General features: G+C 43.8%; 1 protein-coding gene across 9 annotated transcripts in view; it reads left to right on the forward strand.

The window, feature by feature from the left end:
- mllt10 (MLLT10 histone lysine methyltransferase DOT1L cofactor) overlaps positions 1–19048 on the forward strand; it is a 361967-nt gene that overhangs the window by 315582 nt on the left and 27337 nt on the right. For all 9 annotated transcript variants that reach the window (XM_068013613.1, XM_068013608.1, XM_068013670.1 and 6 more), the window contains one exon: positions 1209–1555. In XM_068013613.1, coding sequence (XP_067869714.1) covers positions 1209–1555 — 347 coding nt within the window. The remainder of the gene's footprint in view (positions 1–1208; positions 1556–19048) is intronic.

Consider the following 19048-nt stretch of genomic DNA (forward strand, 5'->3'; position numbering starts at 1 on the left):
CCCCAGACTCCCATTCTTTGCCCCCCTGACCCACCTCCTGCATCATCACTTCCAGCACCAAGTTTAAAGGTCTTATGGACTTGCCTGTCTCAAAGATAGGTCCTCTTCATCCCCATGATACTCTAGCATTCCTTCCAATCCAGGCTCATTTCCTGCTGTATTGGATCCCAATATCCATCCAGCCCCAGACTATTCAGCTATTTTACATTATGCCATTGCTCTGCTCCTCCCTGTTAAATCTGCCATTTCTTTTCAAAAAGCCCACCCTGTACCGATCATCCCCTCCAATTACTGTCCCATATCTGACATTCCCTTATGTGAGGACCTTGAATATATTACCACACAAAACTCCGTTAATCTTTCTCAAAATTCCCTGTTTAAATCCCATCTCTCCACTTTTCACCCAGCCTACAGCATCAAGACTGGTCTGTTAAGCTACGAATGCTGTGGCCTAGGCTATTTTATTTCGCTTGTCACCAAAACCATTGTACTTGACTTTTGACTCCATCCCTTTCCCTGGCTGTTTGGTCAGGCTGAATTAATCATTGTTTAAACTCAGTGTCCTGTTTCACCAAGCTCTGAGCTTCATTCTCCATGTTTTAATCATTTACTTCCAGTTGACATTGTCACCTTTTATTTTAACCCCACCTCTGCTAAAACCATTATACTTGCTTTTTCTACCTCCAAACTCTACTACGGCACCACCGTTATTCCAAGCTCTATCTAACACAAAATACAACTCTTCCAAAATGTTGTTACCTGAATCCTGTTTCACTCAATAATCACCTCTATACTCAGAAACAACATTGGCTCCTAGTTCCACAATGTACTGAGTTCAAAATCCTCATCCTCATTTACAAATCTTTTTCTGGTCTCACCCTGACTTACCTCTTCAAACTCCTGTGCCTAATCCATCCCTTTCAGGCCTTGAACTCTAACCTTCTGTGCAACACTCTGCTGCCTCCAATCCATAATCAATGTTAGAGCCTTTAGCTATCTCAGCCCTACTCTGGAACACTCCCTTTAACCCATCTTTTGTCAATTTTTTTTTGTCATTTCTAATAATTTTCAATGTTTGTGCTCTGTGAGGCATTTTGTTTACTAGTTATAAATGTTACATAAATGCAAGTTATTATCAAGTTACTTGTTCCCTTATTATGTTCCTTTTTAAAAAAACTGCTTATTAAAGTTGAATGTTCTCATTTTAGGAACGAACTTCCAGTGGACATAGTACTAGCAGTTCTTCTCTTGCCAGTCCGACCACAACTGGACAGAGTCCAGCTCTGCAAGGGTCAGGGGTTCATCAGGTTAACTGTATGTCAGGAGCACTAGCTAGTGGTATGCAGACAATGGCCTCCACCATCCCCACAATGTCTTCAGTAGGCGGGTTAATGGGAACTTTACCAGGAAACCAGCTGGCAATCAATGGATTTGTGGGTGCTTTGAATGGAGTTATACAGACCCCTGTGTCAATATCACAAAACCCAAGTCCGCTGTCGCATGCAGCTGTGCCACCTAATGTAACTGTTTCATTATCCACCAATCTAAACAGCAGGTAAGATCTTTAAAACATTTCTGCCCTCATTTTGAAAACTTTCTTTTGGCTTGTAAAACGAGAACTGAGTTTAATATGATCAGTTGTGTTGTGATTCTAATGTTATCAGTGAAACAGCTGACATAGTGGTGTTTTCAATTTTTTGCCTAGAAAAATCATAATGGTGAATTTGTAAAATACAAACTGAAGTAAGCAATTATCAGCAAGGACGTCTTAGAGAATAAAAGACAAGAAACAGACTGAATTATGCTTTTTCTGGAAGCAGAAAAGGTTAAAGTTGTGTATATATACATTAGTTGATCTGCACTGCCACTGCACATAGGGAGTCCATATGAAGTGCAGTTTCTCAGGCAAATTGGTTATAGTGCAGAAGATAACTGGACCCAGTCTAAGTGGGAATGAGACCATGCTGACTATAAAAGAATCAGAAGGAGAAGGCTTAGTGGGCATGAGGGAAAATTCAAGGGAGATGGGGAAAGGTGGGCCGGAAAATAATTTTGGCAAGATACAATCTTTTTTTATTTGCACATTGCCAAAATTATTTCCCTCCCCTACTTTCCTCTGCCACCTCTACCTTCTCAATTGTCTCCTCTGCATTCTTGTGAACAACTGATTGTAGTACTCATATTTTGTAAGCTGACAGGCAGCAGCAATTTAAGAGGAAGTGGGGAGGCACACCGTGGCAGCGAGCAGAGCGGTTACCTGTGGTAATGGGCAGTGGGCTGGAGGCTATCGGGAGTAGGGAGCAATGCTAGTCTTGAACAGGTTAGCTGATGGGCGATGGCAGGAGGATTACAACTCTGATTGAATGTGTTCCTGTACTTTTGATCATGTGATAATTCCCAGCAGTTTGAAAATGTTACTACGTTTGCCTTAAAGTTGCGACCCGAGAGTTTGGTGTCTTGGCTAATCCTTAGACTAGTTCAAGAATACCCATTTTGTGTTAAAGTAGACTTTGAACACCATCATATATTCAGATTTTTTTGTAACCATCTTAAAGACTGCAAAGGCAAGAGTCAGAGAGTCCATTTGGCCCATCGAGTCGATGCTGGCTCTCCAGACAGTCTCATTCCCCCACTCTATCCCCATAGCCCTGCAAGTTTATTTCCCTCACGTGCCTCATTTCCCTCAAAATGGAGACGTGTGACCAGTGGTGTTCCACAGGGATCCGTGCTGGGACCACTGTTGTTTGTGATATACATAAATGATTTGGAGGAAAGTATAGGTGGTCTGATTAGCAAGTTTGCAGACGACACTAAGATTGGTGGAATAGCAGATAGTGAAGGGGACTGTCAGAGAATACAGCAGAATATAGATAGATTGGAGAGTTGGGTAGAGAAATGGCAGATGGAGTTCAATCTGGGCAAATGCGAGGTGATGCATTTTGGAAGATACAATTCAAGAGTGAACTATACAATAAATGGAAAAGTCCTGGGGAAAATTGATGTCCAGAGAGATTTGGGTGTTCAGGTCCATTGTTCCCTGAAGGTGGCAACGCAGGTCAATAGAGTGATCAAGAAGGCATACGGCATGCTTTCCTTCATCGGACGGGATATTGAGTACAAGCGTTGGCAGGTCATGTTACAGTTGTATAAGACTTTGGTTCGGCCACATTTGGAATACTGCGTGCAGTTCTGGTCGCCACATTACCAAAAGGATGTAGATGCTTTGGAGAGGGTGCAGAGGAGGTTCACCAGGATGTTGCCTGGTATGGAGGGCGCTAGCTATGAAGAGAGGTTGAGTAGATTAGGATTATTTTCATTAGAAAGACGGAGGTTGAGGGGGGACCTGATTGAGGTGTACAAAATCATGAGAGGTATAGACAGGGTGGATAGCAAGAAGCTTTTTCCCAGAGTGGGGGATTCAATTACTAGGGGTCACGAGTTCAAAGTGAGAGGGGAAAAGTTTAGGGGGGATATGCGTGGAAAGTTCTTTACGCAGAGGGTGGCAGGTGCTTGGAACGCGTTGCCAGCGGAGGTGGTAGACGCGGGCACGATGGCGTCTTTTAAGATGTATCTGGACAGATACATGAATGGGCAGGAAGCAAAGAGATACAGACTCTTAGAAAATAGGCGACATGTTTAGATAGAGGATCTGGATCGGCGCAGGCTTGGAGGGCCGAAGGGCCTGTTCCTGTGCTGTAATTTTCTTTGTTCTTGTTCTTTGTGCCTATTAAAATTCCTTTTGAAAGCATTCATCGTCTCATAGGCAGCTAGTTCCAGTTCATTATCATTTGCTGCATAAAAAGGTTCTTCCTCACATCCCTCTTGCATCGCTTGCCTAAAACTTTAAATCTGTGGCTCCTAGTCCTTGTACCATCAACAAATGGGCACAGCTTTTCTTTGTCTACCTTATCTAAGCCTATCATAATCTTTTACACCTCTATCTAAACTCCCCTCAATCTCCTTTGCTCCAAGAAGAACAACCCCAGCTTCTTCAACCTAACTTAGCTAAAATCCCTCATCCCTGGAACCATTCTGGTAAATCTCCTCTGCATCCTCTCAAGGATCCTCATATCCTTCCTAAAGTGTGGTGACTGTAACTGGATGCAATACTCTAGTTGTGGCCTAACCAGAGCTTTATAAAGGTTCAGCATATCTTCCCTGCTTTTGTATTCAATACCTCTATTTATGAAGCCCAAGATCCCATATGCTTTGTTAACTACTCTCACAATATGCCCTACTACCTACAAGGATCGATGCACATGCACCCCCAGGTCCGTCTGTCCCTATACACTCTTTAGAACTGTGTCATTTAGTCAATATCGCCTCTCCCTATCACTTCTGCCAAAATACATCACCTCACACTTGTCTGTATTAAATTCCATCTGTCACTTGCCCATTCTGCCCGTCTATATATGTCCTGTTGCAGTCAATTGAGATCATCCTCACTATCTGCCACTCCTCCAAGTTTGGTATCATTGGCAAATTTTGAAATATTACTCTATTCCATAATCCAAATCAAATATATATGAGAAAAATCAGTAGTCCTAGCACCACTGTCTACCATCCTGCAGTCTGAAAAACAACCATTTACCATGACTACAAAAGCAGAATACTGCAGATGCTGGAAATCTGACATAAAAACAGAAAATGCTGGAAATACTCAGCAGGTCTGGCAGCATCTGTGGAGAGAAACAGAGTTAACATTTCAGGTCGATGACCCTTCATCAATTCTACAGTTCCACTTTATATTCTGCAACCAGCTGAGCACATGAATGCACGCCGAGGACATCCCAAACGTAAGATACAAAGACATTCTGAAAGCCATCCTCAGAGCCTCTAAGTTGGACTTCACTACATGGGGGAAAAAAACAACCATGGACAGATCCAAATGGAGAAGTCTCTGTCATCAAGCAATTCCAACATCTGAGGAGAGCAGAATCAGGTCTCTTTAGGACAAGTGAGCAGGCTGCCAAACCAGTGCCTTCACCTACCCCTCCAACAGTGATTTCATATATAATATTTGCAGTCGGATCTGCAAATCAAGATTTGGTTTAACATCACATGAGACGACACCAACCTATGTGGTGAGCAACCAGTCTCCTTGCTTAACACTGGCGGCGCAGTGGTTAGCACCGCAGCCTCACAGCTCCAGTGACCCGGGTTCAATTCTGGGTACTGCCTGTGTGGAGTTTGCAAGTTCTCCCTGTGTCTGCGTGGGTTTCCTCCAGGTGCTCCGGTTTCCTCCCACATGCCAAAGACTTGCAGGTTGATAGGTAAATTGGCCATTAGCAATTGCCCCTAGTATAGGTACGTGGTAGGGAAATATAGGGACAGGTGGGATGTGGTAGGAATATGGAATTAGTGTAGGATTAGTATAAATGGGTGGTTGATGGTCGGCACAGACTCGGTGGGCCGAAGGGCCTGTTTCAGTGCTGTATCTCTAAACTAAACTAAACACTCATCCATCAAAACAACGGGAGAATCCAATACAATATTCACTTATCTCGACTGAAATTTTTAATTTCCCAGCTTTTAGTTTAAATCAATGCCCTAATTTAGAGTAAAAAAACAAATGGTCACCAGCCAATCACCTGCTTCTTAGTGACATCACACTTCAATTTTTTTTTGCTCCCTCGAACCTGCTCTTTCCGTTCTCAGCCACCCCTCTACTTATCCCTGCTGGTCACACACAGCTCTCGGGCCTCCTCTGCCACCACTATATTTATCCCCGCTGGTCTCGCTCAGCTCTTGTTCCTAGTCTTGGGCCAGCTCTGCCGCTACGCTATTTATCCCTGCCGGTCTTGTTAAGCTCTTTGGATATTGCAATCCCTTGCAATCACATTGAACAACTTCTCCTTCAACTCCATGCATTTCCTTCAAGTAAAAGGTGTTGCTATGGGTACCCGCATGAGTCCTAGTTATGCCTGTCTTTTTGTGGGATATGTCGAGCATTCTTTGGTCCAGTCCTACTCAGGCCCCCTCCCCCAACTCTTTTTCCGGTACATTGATGACTGTATCGGTGCAGTTTCCTGCTCCCGCCCCGAACTAGAAAACTTTATCAACTTTGCTTCCAATTTCCACCCTTCTTTCACCTTTACATGGTCCATCTCTGACACTTCCCTTCCCTTTCTCGACTTCTCTGTCTCCATCTCTGGGGATAGGTTGTCTATCAATATCCATTATAAGCCCACTGACTCCCACAGCTACCTCGACTACACTTCTTCACACCCTACCTCCTGTAAGGACTCCATTCCATTCTCCCAGTATCTCCGTCTCCGACGCATCTGCTCTGATGATGCTACCTTCCATGACGGTGCTACTGATATGACCTTTTTCCTCAACCGAGGATTTCCCCCCACTGTGGTTGACAGGGCCCTCAACTGTGTCCGACCCATTCCCCGCACCTCTACCCTCACCCCTTCCCCTCCCTCCCAGAACCGTGACAGGGTTCCCCTTGTCCTCACTTTTCATCCCATCAGCCTCCATATCCAAAGGATCATCCTCCGCCATTTTCGCCACCTCCAGCGTGATGCCACTACCAGTCGCATCTTCCCCTCCCTTCCCCTGTCAGCATTCTGAAGGGATCGTTCCCTCCGCGACACCCTGGTCCACTCCTCCATTACCCCCACCACCTCGTCCCCGTCCCAGGGCACCTTCCCTTGCAATCGCAGGAGGTGTAATACCTGCCCATTTACCTCCTCTCTCCTCACTATCCCAGGCCCCAAACACTCCTTTCAGGTGAAGCAGCGATTTACTTGTACTTCTTTCAATGTAGTATACTGTATTCGCTGCTCACAGTGTGGTCTCCTCTACATTGGGGAGACCAAGCGCAGACTGGGTGACCGCTTTGCGGAACATCTCCGCTCAGTCCGCAAGCAGGACCCTGAGCTTCCGGTTGCTTGCCATTTCAACACTCCCCCCTGCTCTCATGCTCACATCTCTGTCCTGGGATTGCTGCAGTGTTCCAGTGAACATCAACGCAAGCTCGAGGAACAGCATCTCATCTACCAATTAGGCACACTTCAGCCTGCCGGACTGAACATTGAGTTCAATAATTTCAGAGCATGACAGCCCCCCACTTTACTTTCATTTTTAGTCATTTTTTCTTCCTTTTTTATTACATTCCTTTTTACATTTTTTACAATTTTTTTTGCATTTATTTCATTTCATCTTAGTTTGTTCAGTTTGCTTACCCACTATTTTTTTCAGGTTGTTTTTCTTCAGGTTTGCACTTGCTGCTGTTCAATATTCAGTATATTCACACCTAATCTGTACTAATGCTTTGTCTTTCAACACACCATTAACATATTGTTTGCCTTTGCTCCGTGACCTTTTGGTCAGCTATGTGGCCTGGTCCAATCTGCACCTTCTCCTTTGTTATCTCTTGCCCAACCCCCACCTCACTTGTTTATAATCTGTGACTTTTCTAATATTTGTCAGTTCCGAAGAAGGGTCACTGACCCGAAACGTTAACTCTGCTTCTCTTTCCACAGATGCTGCCAGACCTGCTGAGTGAATCCAGCATTTCTTGTTTTTGTTAAGCTCTTTGTAAGGTGCACCCATATTTTTTGGAAGATGTTGCATTAGTTTAAGTAATTTTCCTAAATTTAGAAGATATGAACTGTGTGTAAGCTATGCTTATAAGAGCACAAGAAATAGGAGCAGGAGTAGACCATATGGCCCATCGAGCCTGCTCCACCATTCAACACGATCATGGCTGATCTTAGACTTCAACTCCACTTTCCCACCCGCTCACCATATCCCTTGATTCCCTGAGAGACCAAAAACCTGTTTATCCCAGCCTTAAATGTATTCAACAATGGAGCATCCACAACTCTCTGGGGTAGAGAATTTCAAAGATTCACAACCCTTTGAGTGAAGTAATTTCTCCTCATCTCAGTCCTAAATGATCGGCCCCTTATCCTGAGACTGTGCCCCCGTAGTTTAGATTCCCCGATCAGTGGAAACAATCTCTGTGTCTACCCATGGCGACCTTTCAGAATCTTGTATGTTTCAATGATATTGCCTCTCATTCTTCTAAACTCCAGAGAGTTTTATATATAATATAAAATACATATACAGACTAGATCCTGGCAAGTGGGAGAGATATGGAGAAAGGATGATGAAACAGATCGTAAGAGCTACAAAAAGGGAGTATGAAAAGAAACTCGCAAGGGATATCAAAATCAACACAAATCATTTTTACAATTATGTTAGGAAAAAGAGGGTGGTCAGGAGCAATGTGGGAATGAAAGAATGGCAAATCCCCAGGCCTAAATCACAGTGTTTGAAACGAAGTAGGTGAGAATATTGTAGGTGCCCTAACTATAATTTTCCAAAGTTCACTCTATTCGGGCACCATTCCTTTAGATTGAATGTCTCCCCGTTATTTAAGAAAGGTGACAGAGGGAAATCAGGGAATTATAGACCAGTTAGCCTAACATCTGTTGTTGAGAAATTGCTCGAGTCTGTAACTGAACTATAATAACTGAACACCTTGAAAATTTTCAGTTGATCAGAGAGAGCCAGCATGCATTTATAAAGAGTAAGTCATGCCTGGTGAACCTGATTGAATTTTTTGAAGAGGTGACGAAAGTAGTGGACAGGGAATGGTCTATGGATATCACTTTAATGGACTTCCATAAGTTGTTTGATAAAGTCCCTCATAAGAGACTGTTGGCTAAAGTTGGGGCTTATGGAATTGGAGGCAAATTATTGACCTTGTTAAGAAATTGGTTGAGCGGCCAGAGACCGAGAGTAGGGATAATCGGCAGGTACTGTAATTAGCAGCAAGTGATTAGCGGTGCCTGGCAAGGATCTGTACCAGGGCCTCAACTATTCACGGTATTTATTAACAACATAGGCAATGGATTAGGAAGCTATATATCCAAATTTGCCATTGACACAAAAATAGGTGGCATTTTCAGCAGTGTAGATGGAAGCGTAAAATTACAGAGATAGTAACTGAGTAAATGAATGGACAAAATTGTGGTAAATGGATTCAAGTGTAGGTCAATGTGAGATCACTCACTTTGGACCTAATAAGGATGGAACAAAGTACTTTCTAAATAGTGAAAAACTGGAAGCAGTGCTGGGCTGAAGAGACTTGAGGAATCCAGGTACATAGAGCATTTAAATGATATGAACAGGTACAGAAAATAATCGGAAAGGCTAATGGAATGCTGGCCTTTATATCAAGAGTACTAGAATACAAAGTGGTAGAAGTCATGCTACAGCTATACAAAGCCCTGGTTAAGTCCACAGTTCTGGACACTGTACCTTAGGAAGGATATGTTGGCCTTGGAGGAAGTGCAGGGTAGACCTACCAGAATGATACCTGAAATTGAAGAGTTACATAGATTGAAGTTTTCCAGATATTAAGAGGAACAGATAGGGTATGTGGAGAGAAACTGTTTTATTAGTTGAGGAGTCTAGGACTAGGGGGCATATGCGACAAATTAGAACCAGACCTTTCCGGAATGAAATTAGGAAACACTTCTACACACAAGTAGTGGTAGAAGTTTGGAACTCTCTTCTGGAGCAGCTGAAATCTGAGATTGATGTTTTTGTTAACCAAAGGTAATCAGGGATATGGGGCAAAGGCAGGTGTATGGAGTTATGTCACAGATAAGCCATGATCGCATTGAGTGGCAGAGCATGCTTCATGGGCCAGATTTTATAGCAGTTTACTTAAATCATAATTTGTTCAGTTTTGTCTCCTCTGCACTTTGATTCATTTTTGTACATGTTGATAGAGTAGTGCAGTCCAGTGGTTATGCAGTGTTTTTGTATTCTATTTGTACAATGCATCTATGTTAAGAAATAATTGGTTTTAAAGTAGTCCTTTATTTGTAGCTCTTGTCTTCTGTTGAACTTGGTCCAAACTTGGTAACTCCAAGTTTGTACTGTTCCCCAAGTAATGACCGCTCTGTGGCTTCTTCATTAGACAGGGGGCATGAAAACTTTAGTGCTAGAACTTGAAGATGTCACCTTAGAGGTCCCTCTTGGACAAACCATGGGTGCGATGTGCAATGGCATGAACCACAATCTCTACTCAAGTATTTTCTCTCATGTTGCTCACAGAGGTACCTGGGAGATGAGCCTTCCATTCTTACCTCACCTCTTGAGTTCAGCTCTTTTGTCTATGTTTTGGCCAAGGCTGTTAAAACCCTAGTAACAAACACTTGCCGTGGTCAGTTGGGAGGTAAACTGGGGGAACCACCCACTACCCTTAACACCTGGCTGTAACACTATAATTACTTTTCGCTGCCATTGGTGGCACTGTGCTTCAGGTTTACATTCCGAATTACTCAGCCTCTACTGCAGAAGAAATCCCAGGTCCCAATCATCTCTGCTTCTCAGATTGCAGCGTTTTGCTATTTATAAATAATTTAGATAAAATAGAAGCATTATATAAATAAGAACAGAATGTATGACTTTAGTATGGGGATTGAATAATGTCCAGCACCATAATCCAGTTATCTCCTGATCTTAACCCTGTTTCTCCTTAAGTCTATGCTTTGTCTTGACTGTGTGTGCAGTGCCACGGGGGATCAGCTATTCTAACATATAAAAATAAAAGAACAAATTTTAGAACTTTAAAATGATATTTAATGTAAACTTAACCAAAAGAGAGAAATTATTCTGGGAGTGAACAATATGAGGCTGGATTTTGTGCAGGAGGCGAGGCCAAAATGGTTGGGGGGGGGAACACCGCCTCTGCATTTTTACACCCCTCCCAGAGCAATCCACCGGTCCCTTGGGATCAAAGTTTAAGAAGGCAGGATCCCGATACTTTGAAAGACTTATTAGGAATGGGGATCCTGTCCCCAAGAACTGCCAGTCAATCAGTTGGCTGGCAGCTCAGCAGTGTCGGCAGCACCATCAGGAGCAGTGGCCACTGCTGGTACTGCTGAGGCCTCAGACCCAGCGCAGGAACCCCGGAGAAGAAGTAGGTGAGGAGGGATCGCCGGGGCCACTGGGGCCAGTCCTGAAGGCTATAACGAGGAGGGTTGGGGGTGTAGGCATTCGGTCTGGGAGCGAGGGGGCCCCAGGAGTACATTTGTTCTGGTGGAGTCCTCCACGGGCTGCAAATTGCCCATGAGAGGAGGGACCTTCTACCCCCCCCACAAACCCGCAGGTAGGGCGCCTTGTTTTCCAAGACGTCCTCCCCGCATGGCGGAGGCTCCCCACCCTCCCGTTGCTGGTAAGATCCCACCGGTGGTGGGAAGAAACTTTTATTTGGCCTCTGGGTGGGAAGGTCATTGGCCTACCCCACCCCAGGGAGAATTGGAACTAGGATTTCTGGCATTGGGTTCCGTTGTGGATGAACCTGCCCCAATTCTCTGGAACCCTTCCCAGCCACAAAACCCCCGATCGAGATGTGAACAAAATCCAGCCCATGGTGTCAGAGCTGAGAGGGGAAGTTCAGAGGTTTTCTCCAAACTACCGTCCAGTGGCCAGATTGTGCACGCACTGTCTAATTACCAGTCTAATGTAGGAATTTATATTTATATAAAAATATAACAAGAATCAAGCAACAGAAATGTAAGATATTTAATAAGATGTTTATATTTCAGCACAGATCTACTTTTGGAAAAAAAAATTTCCACTGGTCTCCTGTTTGGCCTGCCATTTATGTTAGGTGGGGGAAAATGTATTTAATCTGTTAGCCTTGGCTTTTACCACCCCTTATTGCTTAGCAACTCACATGTTGGTTTCTTTTAAAATTGTATGATGTATTTGTCTGCAAAATACCTGCAGACAAAATTATTGTGAGACCATATCATAAAACATGAATACATATCTTTAATAAATACATTGTAAATGTTACAACTCCACCTCTGCACAGTATATGGAGGGATTAAAAACTTGGACAAATCCACCAGGCTGCTGTGATAAACCAGTGCACTGAATAGCAAAGTTTAGAATTAGAATTAAAAACAGAAAGTACTGGAAATACTCAGCAGGTCAGGCAGCATCTGTGGAGAGAGAAGCAGAGTTAACATTTCAGGTCTGTGATCTTTCATCAGAACTGGCAAAGGTTAGAAAATATTTTAAGCAAGTGAATGAGGTGGGGGTTGGGGGTTGATGGGGAAGAGGACAAAAGGTACGGTGTGTGATGGGGCAGAGGGCTGGAGAGATTAAATAATAAAGCTCTCCTGGGACAAAGGCAAAGAGTGTGTTAATGCTTGTGGTGAAAGACAAAGCATTAGTCCAGAGAGTGTTAATAGCAGAATAATGAGCAGCTCCGTCTACATGAAAAACAGGCACATGGTTAAAAAATAAAATAAAATAAAAAATTTGAAAATATTTTAAAAAGGTCAGTAATGCTCAGAAGTTCTTGAATTCAATGCTCAGTCCACAAGATCAGGTGCTGCTCCTTGAGCTTGCGTTGATGTTCACTGGAACACTGGAGCAGGCCAAAGACTGAAGTATTGGCATGAGAGCAGAGGGGGCTGTTGAAATGGCAAGCGACTGGAAGCTCAGGGTTATGCTTTTGAACTGAGCAGAGGTGTTCCGCAAAGTTATCACCCAGCCTGTGTTTGATCTCCCCAGTATAGAGGCGACTGCATTATGAGCAGCAAATACAGTATACTAAATTGAAGGAAGTACAAGTAAATCGCTGCTTCACCTGGGAGGAGTATTTGGGGCCTTAGATAGTGAGGAGTGAGGAGGTAAAAGGGCAGGTATTACACCTCCTGCGATTACATGGGAAGGTGCCTTGGGAAGGGGACAAGGTGTCGGGGGTGATGGAGGAGTGGACCAGGGTGTCTTGGAGGGAACGATCTCTTTGGAATTAGAATGCCAGTTTGCACTACAGTTTGGTGAACATTGTGTATGCTTGGGGGTGGGGAACAATGGCCTTTTGATTTTTTTTTTGCTAGATCATAAATAAAATATGATTGGATCTAAGTGTAACTTTAAAAGCCAGAGTTTTTTCTTAGCTCCAAGTTGAACCTTTGCTCCCTGTACTGGCCCAGGGACCAGATTTGCCTTTATCCTGACAAATCTCTCATGCCTCTGTTTTGCCAAGGTTGCCATATCTGACCATTTTGTCATCACCTTTTCCATTCATTCCTCATCTTTCAACCAATCTCACCATCCTTAGCCACTTGCATTCTATACTGCCGAGTCTCAGTTGCCCATTTCCCTCTTCCTTGCTTATGTACGCTGTCTCCCAGTCCCCCAACTCATTCAGTTCCAAACCCTCACCTTGACTCCATTCTCTTGAACCCCCTCATCAAACTCCTCTGCCTCCCAAGTTCTTGCCCCAACTAATTTTTTTAAAAAGCCTTTGTTTTTAAAAAAGCTTTCCCGTTGGTTTAACATCTGTTCTCCTATCCTCTGAAAAGCATCTTGGGATGTTTCTATACTATACCAATACAAGTTGTTATGTATTAAATTGTCACATCCTTCACTGAAACCAGTAACTAGGCTGGATTAAGGTACTGCATGTTCCATAACTCCCCAGTATCTTGAAATAGTTTTGATTCATCAAATATGCATGGTGTAGGTGTTGACAATGGGGGAGGACCACAGCCAATCCCGTAACCTAATTTGATGTGTACTTTACAGCAGGCATCGCTAGATTGTGATTTCCCTTTCTCTGAAACATTGAAATTGATGGAGCTAGGTGGGGGGTTGGAGGGTGGTGGTGGGTGGTGAGGATTATGACCACTTCCTCCACCAGTCACTTTGAGGTTGGCCAATGTATGTCAGACCTTGGCCAAAACTAACTGCAAATAATTTACTGATTTGACTTCAAATTCCCAATTGCAATTGCATTGCGAATTTGCCACAAATGGCAGTGTGACCTTGGAGGATATTGTCGTTATTGTGTTGTGTGTGCAGTGGCAAAGCATAAGCTCCCCACTGTGCCAAGTCTGGACTTTAATGCTAACCCAGCCCCCGTCTTTAGATTTTAATTCCTCCTCTGAATATTGAGATCTTCAACTGTGTCTTTATTTGATATCAGTTAATTTAGCATAAATTTGGTATCAAACCAGGAATCTTTATGACATAGTTCCACATGAGCATGATTTATTTATTTACTGAGTCATCAGGAAAATTTTATGAAGTCATTGTGCAGTATTTGGTGAGAGATTGACACTTAGAGCCATAGTCATTTATGGCACAGAAGGAGGCCATTCGGCCCATCGAGTCCATTCTGGCTCTCCACGGAGCAATCTAGTCAGTCCCATTCCCCTGCTCGATGGTTTTTTTTTGTATTCTTTCATGGGATGTGGGCGTTGCTGTCAAAACCAGCATTTGTTGCCCATCCCTTAATGCCCTTGAGAAGGTTGTGTTGAACCACCTTCTTGAACCGCTGCAGTCCATCTGGTGCGGGTATTCCCACAGTGCTGTTAGGAAGGGAGTCCCAGGATTCTGATCTAGTAATGGTGAAGTCAGAATGGTGTGTGGCTTGGAGGGGAACTTGAAGGTGGTGGTGTTTCCATGCATTTGCTGCCCTAGTCCTTCTAGTTGGAAGAGGTCGAGGGTTTGGAAGATGCTATTGAAGAGGTGTGGTGAATTACTGCAGTGCATCTTGTATATGTACACCCTGCTGCCACTGTGCGTCAATGGTGGAGGAAGTGAATGTTGAAGGTGGTGGATGGGCTGCCAATTGTGAACTGCTTTGTCTTGGGTGGTATTGAGTTTCCTGAGTGTTGTTGCAGCTGCAAATGGAGAGTATTCCATCATACTCCTGACTTGTGCCTTGTAGATGGTGGACAGGCTTTGGAGATTCAGGAGGTGAGTTACTTGCCTCAGAATTCCCAGTCTCTAACCTGCTCTTGTAACCACTGTATTTATATGGTTGGTTCAGTTCAGTTTCTGTAGCCATGCAAATTTATTTCCTTCAAGTAGCCATCCAGTTTCCTTTTGAAATCAGTGATTATCTCTGCTTCCACCACCCTTGCGGGCAGTAAGTTCCAGGTCATTACCATTCACTGCATAAAAAAGTTCTTCTTCACATTCCCCCTGCATCTTTCACTCAAAACTTTCAATCTGTGACCTCTGGGCCTTGTGCCATTAATTAATTGGAGCAGTTTTTCCTTGTTTAACTTATCTAAACCTGTCATAATCTTGTACACCTCTATCAAATCTCCCCTCAATCTCCTTTGCTCCAAGGAGAACAACCCCAGCTTTTCCAACTTAATCTTGTAGCACAAATCCCTCAACCCTGGAACCATTCAGGTATATCTCTTCTGCACCCTCTGAAGGAACCTCATATCCTCCCTGAAGTATGGTGACCAGACTGGACGCAATATTCCAGTTGGGTCCTAAACAGAGCTTTATAAAGGTTCATCATAACTTCCCTGATTTTGTACTCAATGCCTCTATTTATGAATCCGAAGATCCCATATACTTTGCTAACCACTCTCTCAGTATGTCCTGCCACCTTCAAAGATCGATGCACTTGCACCCCCTGTTCCTGCACATTGTTTAGATCTGTGCTATTAAGTATATGTTGCCTCACTCTATCCCTTCTGCCAAAATGCATCACCTCACACTTGTCTGTATGAAATTCCATCTGCCACTTGTTTGCTCATTCTGCTAGCCTATCTATGTCCTGCTGCAGGCAGTTCATATTATCCTCACAGTTTGCCACTCCTCCACATTTAGTATCATTGGCAAATTTTGAAATTCTACTCTGTATTCCAAGATCCAAGTCACTTACATATCGCAACAAAAGCAGTGGTTCCTAGCACTGACTCTTGGGGAACACCACTGTCGACTATCCTGCAATCTGTGAAACAACCATTTACCACAACTCACTGTTTCTGTCCTTAAGCCAATTTTTTATCCAATTGGACACTGATCTGCCTATTCCATGAGCTTCAATTGTGTTAACCAGCCTTTTATGTGGTACCTTATCAAATACTTTCTTGCAATCCATGTAGACAACATCCACCGCATTCCCTTCTTCAACCTTCTTTGTTACTTCAAAAAATTCAGTTAGATTTCACAAGAACACAAGATTAGTCAAGCATGATCAGCTTTTTACAAATCTGTGCTGGCTATCCTTTAATTAACTCAAACCTCTCCAAGTGCCTCTTGATTTTTGTCCCCCTCATGATTGTCTCTAAAGCCTTACCCACTACTGATGTTAAACTAACTAGCCTGTTGTTACTAGGACTGTCCTTACACCCTTTCTTGAACAAGGGTGTCACATTTGCTACTTTCCAATCCTCTGGCACCTCACCTGTATCTAGGAAAGATTGGAAGATTATGACAAGCCTTTGCTCTATCTCTACCCCCACTTACTCTTAAAAACCTGGGATGCAAGCCTTCCGGAGGAGGTGACTAATCTACCCTAAGCATAGCCAGCCTTTTCAGTACCTCCTCCCTCTCAATTTTTACTGTCTACATTGCCTGTGCTCTCTTCGCTTCTTTGAATATTTTGTCTGATTCCTCTTAGTAAACACTGATACTCATTAAGTATTCTAGCCTTGCCCCTGCACCTCTAAGCATATATTACCCTCTTCGTCCCTAATAGGCCCCACTCCACCACTTACTACCTCCGCTTACTACTTACATGCCATTAGAAGATTTTTGGGTTCCCTTTTATGTTGATTGCCAATTTATTCTCATATTCTCTCTGTCAGTCTAACTTTCCTCTTCACCTCCTTATTATATATGGTGTGGTTCTTTCTTGTAGAATTCACCTGACATGCATCATACACCGTTTTCTTTGTTTCATCATAATCTCTCTCAATCCTCGTCATCCAAGGAGCCCTATTTTTCGTTCCATTACCTTTCGGCCTTGTTGGAATGTACTTTTAGCCTGTACCTGGAGCATTTCTTCCTTAAAGATAACCCATTGTTCATTACAGTTTTTTCCTGTCAGCCTTTCGTTCCATTTTACCCTTTTCATTGCATTAAAATTAGCTCTCTTCCAATATAGATGTCCTTATTTCGTGTAAAGTCCTCCAATATCACCACTCTATAGTTCTTGCACATCTCTGTAATTTGCTCCTCTATCTCTCACTATTTGGAGACCTATAGAATACCCCCAGTAACATGATCATATCCTTTTTGCTTCTCAACTCTAACCAAATGGATTCTGTCTTCCCCCCCCCCCCCCAGGACATCACCTCTTTCCAACACTAAAATGTCATCCCTAATCAGTACTGACAGCCCACCTCCCTTTTTTCCTTCTCTATCTTTTCTGAACACTTTATATACAAGTATATAAAACACCCAGTCCTCGCCATTTTTAAGCCACGTTTCTGTTATTGCTACTGCATCATATTTCTGTCCTGCTATTTGTGCTTGTAGCTCACCAACCTTATTGACCACACTTTATGCGCTTACATACATGCATTGTAATTGTCTTTACGTTCCTCATAGTCCTTCTCAGTCCGCTCCTAATATGGAACCACTCCCATCTCTAGTACTGTCCAACACACTCACAATATGCACCTTATTCCTCTTTTCTATTCGTATATGCTGGTTCCCACCCTCCTACCAACTTAGTTTAAACCCTCCCCACTCACACAAGTGAATCTCCCGTGAGGACATTGATCCCAGTCCTAATGAGATGCACCCTGTCCCTTTTGAATAGGTGCCTTCTGCCCCAGAACTGGACCCAATGTCTCAAGAATCCTGATGCCCTCCCTCCTGAACCAGGCTTCAAGCCACGCATTGATCTTCCCTATTTTCCTATTTCTACTCACACTAGCACGTAGCCCTGGGAGTAATTCAGATTTGCCAGTATCTTCCAACCAGTAAGAGAAGGCAACGTTACAAAGAGGTTAGATTGCCAAATAGAATTTTTATATGGTGTCATTGGCATGACCAGCATTTATTGTCCATCCCTAATTGCCCTTGAGGAGGTGGTGGTGAGCTGCCTTCGTGAACCGCTGCAGTCTATCTGGTGCGGGCATGCTCACAGTGCTGTTAGGGAGGTCGTTCCAGGATTTTGATCCAATGACAGTGAGGGAACCGTGATATATTTCCAAATCAGGATGGTGTGTCAGGCTTTGGGGAGTCGGGAGGTGGGTTACACACCGCAGAATTCCCAGTCTCTGACCTGCTCATAGCCACAGTGCTTATGTGGTTGCTCCAATTCAGTTTCAGGTCACTAGAAACCCCCAGGATGTTAGTGGGGGTTTCAGCGATGGTAATGCCTTTGAATGTCAAGGGGAGTTGATTAGATTCTCTCAAATTGTCACTGCCTGGCCCTTGTGTGGTGCGAATGTTACTTGCCGCTCATCAGTCCAAACCTGAATGTTGTCCAGTCTTGCTGCATATGGACACTGATTGCTTCGGTATCTGAGGAGTTGCGAATGGTACTAAACATCGTACAATCATCAGCAAACAAACTCACTTCTGACCTTATGATGAAGGGAAGGGCCTAGTTGAAGCAGCTGAAGATGGTTGGGCCTAGGACACCACCATGAAGAACTCCTGCAGCAATGTCCTGGGCTGAGATGATTGGCCTCCAACAACGACAACCATCATCTTTTGTGTTGGGTATGACTCCAACCAGTGGAGAGTTTTTCCCTTGATTCCCATTGACTTCAGTTTGGCTAGGCCCCCGTGATGCCACACTCGGTCAAATGCTGCCTCGATAGCCAGTGCAATCACTCTCACCTCACCTCTTGAGTTCAACTCTTTTGTCCATGTTTGGACCAAGTCTGTAATGAGGCCAGGAGCCGAGTGGCCCTGGCAGAGCCCAAGCTGAGCATCAATGAGTTGGTTAAGTGGCACTTGATAGCACTGGTGATGACACCTTCCATCACTTTTTTTTTAATTCATTCATGGGATGTGGGCGTTGCTGGCCAGGCCAGCATTTATTGCCCATCCCTGATTACCCTTGAGAAGGTGGTGGTGAGCTGCCTTCTTGAACTGCTGCAGTCCATTTGGGGTAGGTATACCCACAGTGCTGTTAGGAAGGGAGTTCCAGGATTTTGACCCAGTGACAGTGAAGGAACGGCAATATAGTTCCAAGTCAGGATGGTGTGTGACTTGGAGGGGAACTTGCAGATGATGATGTACCCGTGCATCTGCTGCTCTTGTCCTTCGAGGTGGTAGAGGTCGC

The sequence above is a fragment of the Heterodontus francisci genome, chromosome 2 (assembly GCF_036365525.1).
Source record: "Heterodontus francisci isolate sHetFra1 chromosome 2, sHetFra1.hap1, whole genome shotgun sequence".
NCBI lineage: Eukaryota > Metazoa > Chordata > Chondrichthyes > Heterodontiformes > Heterodontidae > Heterodontus > Heterodontus francisci.